The sequence below is a fragment of the Sciurus vulgaris genome (genome assembly GCF_902686455.1).
Source record: "Sciurus vulgaris genome assembly, chromosome: 1".
Taxonomy (NCBI): domain Eukaryota; kingdom Metazoa; phylum Chordata; class Mammalia; order Rodentia; family Sciuridae; genus Sciurus; species Sciurus vulgaris.
Window position 1 is genome coordinate 20,441,031 of NC_136461.1, and position 10,575 is coordinate 20,451,605.

Genomic DNA, 10,575 nt, shown 5'->3' on the forward strand with positions numbered 1-10,575 from the left:
AAAAAAAAAAAAACAGAACTAATATTATCAGGAGGCTGAGGCAGGAGGATCACAAGTTCAAAGACAGCCTCAGCAACTTAGCAAAGCCCTGAACAACTCAGCAACACCTTGTCTCTAAATAAAATACAAAAAAGAGCTAGGGATGTGACTCAATTCCAGTACTGCAAACAAAAAAGAAGGGACAGCAAGTAGGGGTTACAAGTCACATGCAACTGAGGAGATAAAAGCTTTTTTTTGGGGGGTAGGGGTTACTGAGTATTCAACCCAGGGGTGTTTTACCACTGAGCTACATCCCAGGTCTATTTTTTATTTTGCAATAAGGGCTTGCTAAGTTGCTGAGGCTAGTCTTGAACTTGGGCTCCTCCTGTCTCATCCTCCCCAGTTGCATTACAAGCATGCACCACCACACCCAACTAAATGGAAATTTTTTTAAAATTAGGATACTGGGCTGGGGTTGTAGCTCAGTGGTGGAACTTGCCTCACACATGTGAGGCACTGGGTTCGATCCTCAGCACCACATAAAAATAAATAAAGTTATTGTGTCCATCTACAACTAAAAGTTAAAAAATTAGGATATAACATTCCATTACTACTGATACAAGAAAAGTGATCTACATTATTTGGTAACTTCTCTATTTTGATCATCTGTTTTAGCTACCATCGTCCATGAAGTTGAAGTTTAAGAAAGGAACTAAACAACTTCTCCAAAAATCAGTACTGCTTTGCTGCTTGTTTCCAGAGTGACATTATGGAGGGAACTTTAGCACTTCCCACCACAGCCAGAATTACATCCTCTGGGATCTGGTTCTGGGGTGAACAACACTCTTATGAATGTAGCCTTCCACTGGAATGGATTCTCATGTGTTGCCACAGGGGCAAAACTGAACACTTTGTCAGTACTTTTGAACTTTTTAATATAGCAGCATGAATGAGGGATTTTCCCTCACCAGCCACCAAAGTTCTGAGCCACTGGTAGGTTCTGAGTTTTACTGACTATTCCACACCCATGCCCCAAAATTACTGCCTGTGCTGAGACACAGTTTGCACCATTAGCCTTACATGCCCTGCCCTAATTGTGAGACCCACTTGTGTAGGCACTAAATTCCAGCCTTCGTATCCAGTGGGTTGTGGAAAAAACCTGTAAGCCCCAGCCTTCTGGAAAAGGGGGTCCCTACTTGAGGATGCCTTCATACCACACTGGGATGTAATTGAAAGCATTGCACTATACCTCTTGTAACACAGCAATAGTCCTCTTCAGGCTCTCGCACCTGAGGAGAAGCTCAGGATCTGACATGTTCCTCCTTTTTGGCACTTGTCATCCTGATTTTTATTTTTAAATGATTTTGAAAAGTAATGGGAACTTGATGTTTTTTCCTGTTGATTAAAGTCTGAGCTGCAACCAGAATGCAAGTTAGTCAAATGAGAAAGCATGTATATTTTTTGTATATAAAAACAAGAAAAGGCCTTAATAGCAATGCCAACTTGGCAGAAAGCTGATTGGTGGCTTAAATTTTATAGGCTATTGTACTTTTATCTTACCAAATAACACTGTAAATCACTTCAGCCAATAGATGTATTCTTAGTAAAGCTGGGTGAGCACTTGTTTGCTGTCAGCCCCCACACTTCTAGCCAGGATCACATCAGGGTCCTAAGGGATGTGGGGTGCTGCATGGGAAAGGGTCTTTGGAGAAGCACGAAGGAGGGGCATGTTATGGCTCACTGCTCCTTTCTAAGTGCTGTTCACCCTCTCCTGCTGCACATTCCTCTTCACTCCAACACTATTCTCCTGGCCTTCTCTGGCAGCTCCACTTCACTCACTGTTCCTTTTCCATGCTGTAGCCAGCATTGTTGGTGCCTAGGCATTGGGCTTAGTCCTACCTGATTTTGTAATTGTAATATATGTTAGTATAATTTCCTAAAATAAAAGGTTTGGTTACTTTCCTTGAATTTTTCATTGAAAACCTTACAGCCTATGTCCCTGTGTTTTTGTGGGGAGGGGAGGGGACTGGGGATTGAACCCAGAGGTACTTTACCCTTGAGCTACATCCCTAGCCTTTTTAATTTTTTTATTTCAAGACAGGGTCTCACTAAGTTGCGTACGCCCTTGCTAAGTTGCTGAGACTGGTCTTGAACTTGTGATCTCCTGTTGCTGGGATTACAGGTATGTGTGCCACTGGGCCTGGTTCTTTTTCATTTAAATGAATTAAATGGACATTTCATTTAAATGGACTGGGCTAGTTAGGTCTCAGTACCCATGCTGAAATCATATACAAGTTTATTTTACTTGCAGTGCTGGCAGTCGAACCCAAGGTCTTGCATGGTAGGCAAGGACTCTACCACTGAGCTGTATCTCAACCCATTTCCTTTTTTTCCCCCGGTACTGGGGATTGAATCCAGGTCTTCATGTGTGCTAAGCAAGCACTCTACCACTGAATCTCATCCCACTTGTATCCCCGTCTTTATTCCTGTCCACACTGTAAGTTAAAGAAAGAAACGATTTTTATTTAACTGATGAATGTGGACCTTTTACTTCACTTCAATGTTTAGGAAATTGTAGCTGTTTTGTGGGTTTCTTTCTGATCTCTTGTCATTTGTTCTGGGTTTTTTGTTTGTTTGTTTGTTTTGGTACTAGAGATTGAACCCAGGAGTGCTTTACCACTGAGCTACATGCCCAGCCCCTTTTCTTTTTTGAGTCAGGGTCTTGCTAAGTCGTTGAGGGCCTCACTTGCTCACAGCACTAACTTGCTGAGGCTTGCCTTGAACTTGAATCCTCCTGTCTCAGCCTCCTGAGTTAACTGGGATTGCACGTGTGTACACCATGCCCAGCATCTATCATTTTTCTGTATGTAATTTTTAAGTAGATTTTTCTTTTTTTCATGTTCACATCAGATATGCTGAAGAATCAGAATATCGGGTCAAATTTAAAAAGCCAAAGTGACCTTACAGGGTAGTATTTTCTCTCTGTGTAGGGATTGGGGGTGGAGAAGCAGGAAGAAGGGGCATGTTATGGCTCACTGCTCCTTTCTAAGTGCTGTTCACCCTCTCCTGCTGCACATTCCCTCTTCACTCCAACACTATTCTCCTGGCCTTCTCTGGCAGAGGTTTTATAAAGGCTATGGAAACAATACTGATCTACATATCTTTGAAGCTCTTAATATTTGAAGTAACTGAGGTAAAATCATGAGGTTTCTATTAAGTCTGTTAGAGGTCTGGGTATATGGTGGTCACAGATAAACTATTAACTTGACTCTTAACCATCCTATCTTGTTGTTTTGGAAACTGCTTTGCATCTGCCCACATTCTCTGACTTGAAATGACATTTTCAAATCCTTCTTTCATTGCCTTTCTTTCCCTTAATGTGCCAACGTTAAGACTGAATTTGATTTCCTAAGCTACTTTTCTGCCTTCTATGTGCCATCCAAGGATTCTGGTTCATCTTTCATCTCATCTTGTGTTTTTTATAAACAAAAGATACTTTGGGGAATAAAATCTGTTCAATTGTTTATTTAGTTTTTATGTATATAAAAATGGATTTGTGTTCCCTTTCTATGTAAATTGGAAGTTCACAATCATAATGTAAAAAAAGAAATAAAAGCTGTTGTGTTGTACTTCAATATACTGCCCTGATGTACAGAATCTCCTTGTAAAATAAATAATTGCATTGTATATCAGTCTTACCATCAATATTAATTATTAAAATGTTAGAAGTTTAAAATGCCAGACATTCTGGAGTGTGTTATTTTTTATGCTCTATTTCAAAAGATGAAAGCCTGCTTTAAAATGATACCCAAGAGGCTGGGAGTGTAGCTCAGAGGTAGAGCACTTGCCTAGCATGTGCTCAGCCTGGGTTCAATCCCCAGTACCACAAAAATAATAGGTAAACAAAACAAAAAAATTTTTTTCTAGTACTGGGGGCACTTAACCACTGAGCCACATTTCCAGCCCTTTTTTATTTAGAGACCAGGTCTTGCTAAGTTGCTTAGGGCCTCACTAAATTCCTGAGGCTGGCTTTGAACTTACTATCCTCCTGCCTCAGCCTTGCAAACTGCTGGCATTACAGGCATGTGCCACTGAACCTGACAAACCCAAAATATTGCTAATGACCCTATGTGAGAAGTAGGTGATAAGGAAGAAATAACAATAAGGATATTAAATGTAGCCAGAGGTGATAGTCAGTCATGTTTGTGTCTGCACAAAAAAACAGGTTGCATAGAAAAGAGCCAACTGTGATAGCATTGCACCAGGTGCCTTGTCCTATGTAGTAGCCCTAACCTGTTAGGTAAGTGATATATTCATTTTACCACTGAAGAAACTAAGATGGCCAGGTCCTATGCTATGGTGCATGCCTGCAATCCCAGCGACTTGAGGCTGAGGCAGGAGGATCAGAAGTTCGAGGCTAGGGGCTGGGGATATAGCTCGTTGGTAGAGTGCTTGCCTTGCATACACAAGGCCCTGGGTTCAATCCCCAGCACCACAAAAAAAAAAAAAAAAAAAAAGGAGTTCAAGGCTAGCCTTGGCAACTTAGGGAGACCCTGTGTAAAAATAAAAAGGGCTGGGGATGTGGCTCAATGGTTATATGCCCCTGGGTTCAATCCCTAGTACCAAAAGAAAAACTAAGATGAAGTTGCTTCCTGAGGTCAAAGCAATTATGTAATCATTCTTTGCATGTGTTTGAGGACAAGCACTTGTATTCCAATTGCCCCTACAAGGATTTACTGAATGTAGACCACATGTAATTGAGCCCCCAGCTGACATCACAAAGGGACAGTTGGTTCTTCCTGTACTCTTGGCATGCAGCCCAGTTTTAACCCAAGGGGTAAACTGAGTCAGGTTTTCCTTTTACTCTCCCTCAAAAGAGGCCTCAAGTTGCTACTGCTTTTTTGGGGTTACCCCCCAAAAGACTATTTAAAAAGAGTACATTGTCCAGCATTTGCAGAAAAAGAGAATGAATTATGGGTCTTTGTGGATTTAGATAACTACTCCAGAATAAGGGGTTGGGGAAAACCAGAAAGGGCAGGTCTAGTGGATACCAGATGGATAGGGAATCTTGTAAAAGTTTATACAACAAAGAAAAACATAGCTGAACACCGTGGCATAACCCCATATCCCAGAAACTCAAGAAACAGGCAAGTTCAAGGCCAACCTCAGTAGCTTTGCAGACTCTGTCTCAAAAAAGGACTGGGGATGTATGTAGCTCAGTGGTAAAGCACCCAAGTTTCAAATTCCCAGTACCAAAAGTAAAAGAAAATTATATCCCTAAAGGCAAAACAGCCTATTCAATTCCAGCTCTGGGAGCATGAAGGGAAAAGCAGGAGCCACGGACAACCTGAACCTTTTGCGCCATCTATTGCCTTGTGTGAGTATTGTTCATTTCTTCGCCCCAGAATGTTGCCTCCATAAGCAATGATCTGACAGGAACCAACACAATTTCCCTGTAACTGCTTCTAAGGACACACCCCTTTATTTAATGTTTATCTTCTTCCTATCCTCTCCAACCCGCCCCCTCCAAAAAAAAAATTACCCCTTGAACTTCTAGACCTCATAAATGAATTCAGCAAAATACCTGGATATAAAATCAACACGCATAAATCTAAAGCATTTTTATACGTAAGCGATGACGTAAGCGATGAAACATCTGAAAGGGAAATGAGGAAAACAACTCCGTTCATGATAATCTCAAAAACAATAAAATGAAATACTTGGGAATTAATCTAACCAAAGAGGTGAAAGATCTCTACAATGAAAACTACAAAACACTGAAGAAAGAAATTGAAGAACTTAGAAGATGGAAAGATCTCCCATGTTCTTGGATAGGCAGAACTAATATTATCAAAATGGCCATATTTCCAAAGGCACTATACAGATTTAATGCAATTCCAATTAAAATCCCTATGACATTTGTCATAGAAACAGAAAAAGCAATCATGAAATTCATCTGGAAGAACAAAAGACCCAGAATAGCCAAAGCAATCCTGGGCAGGAAGAGTGATGCAGAAGGTATCACTATACCAGACCTTAAACTCTACCATAGAGCAATAGTAACAAAAATGGCATGGTACTGGCACCAAAATAGACAGGTAGACCAATGGTACAGGATAGAAGACAGAGACATACCCACATAAGTACAATAACCTCATACTAGACAAAGTTGCCAAAAACTTAAAATGAAGAAAAAATAGCTTCTTCAACAAATGGTGCTGGGAAAACTGGAAATCCATATGTAGTAAAATGAAATTAAACCCCTATCTCTCACCCTGTACAAAGCTAAACTCAAAATGGATCAAGGATCTAGGAATTAGACCTGATACCCTTCACCAAATAGAAGAAAATGTAGGCCTGAATCTCCATCACGTTGGCTTCGGACCAGACTTCCTTAACAAGACCCCCATAGCACAAGAAACAAAAGAAAGAATCAATAAATGGGATGGTTCAAACTAAAAAGCTTTTTCTCAGCACAGGAAACAATAATGTGAAAAGAGAGCCTACAGAGTGAGATAAAATCTTTTCCACACACGCTTCAGACAGAGCACTCATCTCCAAAATTTATAAAGAACTTAAAAAACTTTACACCCAGAATACAAAGAACCCAATCAATAAATGAGCTAAGGAAATGGGCAGACAGAAGATATACAGGTGATCAATAAATATATGAAAAAGTGTTCATCATCCCTAGTAATCAGATATGCAAATTAAAACCACCCTAAGATTTCATCTAACTCCAATTAGAATGACTATTATCAAGAACACAAGCAATAATAAGTGTTGGCGTGGATTTGGGGAGAAAGGCACACTCATACATTGCTGGTGGAGTTGCAAATTGGTGCAGCCACTCTGGAAAGCAGTATGGAGATTCCTCAGAAAACTTGGAATGGACCCGCCATTTGACTCAGCTATCCCACTCCTCGGTTTATACACAAAGGACTTAAAATCGGCATACTACAGTGATGCAGCCACATCAATGTTCACTGCAGCTCAATTCACAATAGCTCGAGTGTGGAACCAACCTAGATGCCCTTCAATTGGCGAATGGATAAAGAAACTGTGGTATATATACACAATGGAATATTACTCAGCCATAAAGAAGAATAAAATTATGGCATTTGCTGGTAAATGGATGGAGTTGGAAAATATCATGCTAAGTGAAATAGGTCAAGCCCAAAAAACCAAAGGCCGAATGTTTTCTCTGATAAGTGCATGACAATATATAATGATGGGGGGTAGCAGGGAAAGAGAAGAATGAAGGAACTTTGGATGGTGTAGAGGAAAATGGGGTTGGAGGGGGTGGGGATGGAAAAACAGTAGAAGAAACAGTATTACTTTCTATATATGTATGATTACATGAATGGTGTGAATCTACATTGTATACAACCATAGAAATGAAAAGCTGTACCCCATTTGTGTACAATGAATCAAAATGTATCTGTAAAAATAAAAAATATTTGAATTAAAAAAGTTGCCCACATGCTTTTTTTAGGATTTTTTAAAAGTTGTTGATGAGCCTTTATTTATTTATATGCGGTGCTGAGAATCAAACCCAGTGCCTCACACATACTAGGCAAGTGCTCTACCACTGAGCTACAACCCCGACCTCCAGCTCTTTTTATTTTGAGACAAAGTCTCCTTAAGTTGCTGAGGGTCTCACTAAATTACTGAGACCGGCCTTGAACTTGCAATCCTCCTACCTCGGTCTAGCTAGTTGCTGGGATCACAGGCATGCACCACCATTCTGGACCCTGTCCCACATCTTAAAATTTGGTAATCATACTGATTTAAAATAGTTGTGATAGCAAATAATAAATGTATAGCACTCAGCACAAAATCTAGTGTGTAAGAGAAACACCATCAGAGTTTCTACTCAATATAGCCTGGCTGTGATGGCTGTCAACATAGCTAACATTTACTCCCCTAACTCCGTACACAAAATCCTATCACATTTTCAGAATTTCAATTATTTGTTTTTGTTTTTTGCAGTGCTGTGTATCAAACCCAGGACCTTAAGCATAAAAAGCACTCTGATGTGCACACCCCAGCCCTATAAATATGTATCTTCAGGATTCTTTACTTGCCTACATTTTCATATTAATACAGTTTGTGTTTGTGTGTGGTAAATACACAAAAAAATTACCATTTTAACCAGATGTTTTTGGTTTTGTCTTTTTTGGTTGTTTTTGTTTCAGTATTAGGAATCAAATCCAGGCTCTTACCCTACCCCTGAAATACACCCTCAACCCCCATTTTAACTAGTTTTTAAGTTCGCTAGCATTAACTACATACCCATTGTTGTGCATAGGAAGTGTTTAACTTTAGCCAAGTCATGTAGTAGCAATTCTGTTCAGTATTTTTAAATGATTATTTCTTTCACATGCGACAGGGCAGATTCAATTCCTTTTAGGGCTTTGTGTTTTCCTATTTTGCATAGTTCCTTTTTTTTTTTTTTTTTTTTTTTTGTCAGTTTCTCTAAGGGCGTTTCCTACAGACCGAGCGAGCCAATTGTTGAGAAGTAAACTTCCTATTTGTTACGAAAGTATCCAGCTACATACCGACAAAACTTGTTTCTATAATTTGCCCAGTAAAGTCCCGCGCGAGGGCTCTAGAATCGCGAGAAGCCTCTGATTCAGGCAGGAAGGTAGTTTAGCCGCATTAGATCCCAGCAGCCTTAGCGAATTTCTAAATCCCTCTGCGCGCATGGCGTTGCGCAGGCGCAGTGGGCCTTCCTCGACTTCCGGTCCCCTCGTGGGTATAAATATGGATGCTTCGGCGTAGTCGGTCTTTCGGAGTGACGCTATCGCGGAGAACTTGCTGGGCTAGGTGAGTGTTTTTACTTCGGTGGGTTTTTGGTTTTTTTGTACCCCCCGCCCCCAGCCCCTGGCTCTGGGTCTGTTACCTTGGGAAGGCATCCAGCCCTTCCCTGAGGATCATGTCGTTTAAAAGGATTGCTTTTTAACGGCATCCATTCAAACTACATTTAGGCACGCGACGGGGCTGAGCAGGTTGTGGGCCGCGGAGCCCCAGTGTCCTTGAGGACTGCTATCCGAGTCAGAGATGATTAAGGCACGATGTTACCAGCTACCCACAGTTGCTTTTGAGTCTGGCAGGGGTGCATGCTCCCGAAAGGAGTTGCAGACAAGCGTTTTATTCCGCGTTTAAAAAGTGTCCAAATGGGCTGGGGAGATAACTCAGTCAGTAGAGTGCAAGCATGAGACCCTGGGTCAGATCCCCAGCACAGCAAAAAAAAAAAAGTGTCCAAATTTCGTGGCAAGCCTTAGTCCTACCATTTGTTGCGATTGGGGCAGTGTAGCGATGCCGTGTGCTTTATTTGAAATTATGCTGTTTCCTACCTTGTTTGTTCCATTCTACTTATAATAGTTCAGTGGGGTTTCTATACAAGTTGGTCGCTTAATTACTTAAGACTTGCTGATCTTAAAAGCCGAACTTCGTTTCCGATTTTGGAGTTGAGGTTCTAACATAACATCCAGGGGAGTCGCTACCAATTAGATAAAATTTGTTCCTTCCCACAGTCTTTTGTAAGTTAAGTGAATTCCGGTAACGGTCCAACGTGGATACTCTCGGGAGGTCACTCTCCCCGGGCTCTGTCCAGGTGGCATAGGGGAGCATAGGGCTCTTGCCCCATGATGTACAGTCCCTTTCCACAACGTTGGAGATGAAGCTGGGCTTTGTGTCTGCGCCTGCATATTCCTACAACTTCTCAGAGTCTTGTGGACAATGACTGAGGAGACAAACCATGCAGGAAACAAAGTAGTTTAGATAACTCCATTGAAGTTAGATAACTGGATTGAAGTTAGTCCCCTGTGTTTGAGATAGACCTGCTTTAACCTTTGTTACTGTATTGATAAATGAACACTTTGTTTTGCAGAATTCATGATCCCAAATAACTTCTTTGGGTAAGTAGCTTCTAAGATATTCACATCATAAGTGGTTGGGGAGAGGGGGGCTACTTATAAGTGAAAAGGTTTATAGTGGAGCTCAGGTCTCTTAACCAAAGGCACAGTGGCAGAGTCTTCTGTGAAGAGCTGTATGGATTTGCATGTCTCCAGGCCGAGCTCCAGCTAAGTGTTTAATTGACATATACAGTTCCACAGGGTTCAAGAGGCTGTGCATCTTTAAACTTTTAATGTTCAAGTATATAAACCATGAAGTAAATATTAGCAAAGGCTAGTTTGGGATTTACTAGAAGCAGTTTCAATCTATCTACAGGTATGGTGAGGTGAGAAAAATTAAAGCCTGTGAGGATGTTTTGAGGGACAAGATATATAGGGCCATTGGCATTTGTCAGCTATTCTAACTCCACACTAATCAAGCATTCCAACGTGGATACCCCGGGAGGTCACTCTCCCCGGGCTCTGTCCAGGTGGCATAGGGGAGCATAGGGCTCTTGCCCCATGATGTACAGTCCCTTTCCACAACGTTGGAGATGAAGCTGGGCTTTGTGTCTGCGCCTGCATATTCCTACAACTTCTCAGAGTCTTGTGGACAATGACTGAGGAGACAAACCATGCAGGAAACAATACCTAGCATACTAAGAATTTTTTAATTAGACATATCTTTGGGATTCTG

General features: G+C 41.1%; 1 protein-coding gene and 1 long non-coding RNA gene across 9 annotated transcripts in view; both read left to right on the top strand.

Annotated features, from left to right (window-relative positions):
* The window catches only part of PHACTR4 (phosphatase and actin regulator 4), a gene marked incomplete at its 3' end in the record, with an annotated part of 91,566 nt that extends 89,600 nt beyond the window's left edge, over nucleotides 1-1,966 (top strand). For all 8 annotated transcript variants that reach the window (XM_079114557.1, XM_079114552.1, XM_079114555.1 and 5 more), the window contains one exon: nucleotides 655-1,966. In XM_079114557.1, coding sequence (XP_078970683.1) covers nucleotides 655-670 — 16 coding nt within the window. The remainder of the gene's footprint in view (nucleotides 1-654) is intronic.
* A 6,580-nt stretch (nucleotides 1,967-8,546) lies between these two features.
* On the top strand, nucleotides 8,547-10,529 carry LOC306646733. The gene is made up of 2 exons (XR_013759951.1): nucleotides 8,547-8,808; nucleotides 9,875-10,529. It is a non-coding gene; the product is annotated as an uncharacterized lncRNA (long non-coding RNA).
* Nucleotides 10,530-10,575: the final 46 nt, after the last annotated feature.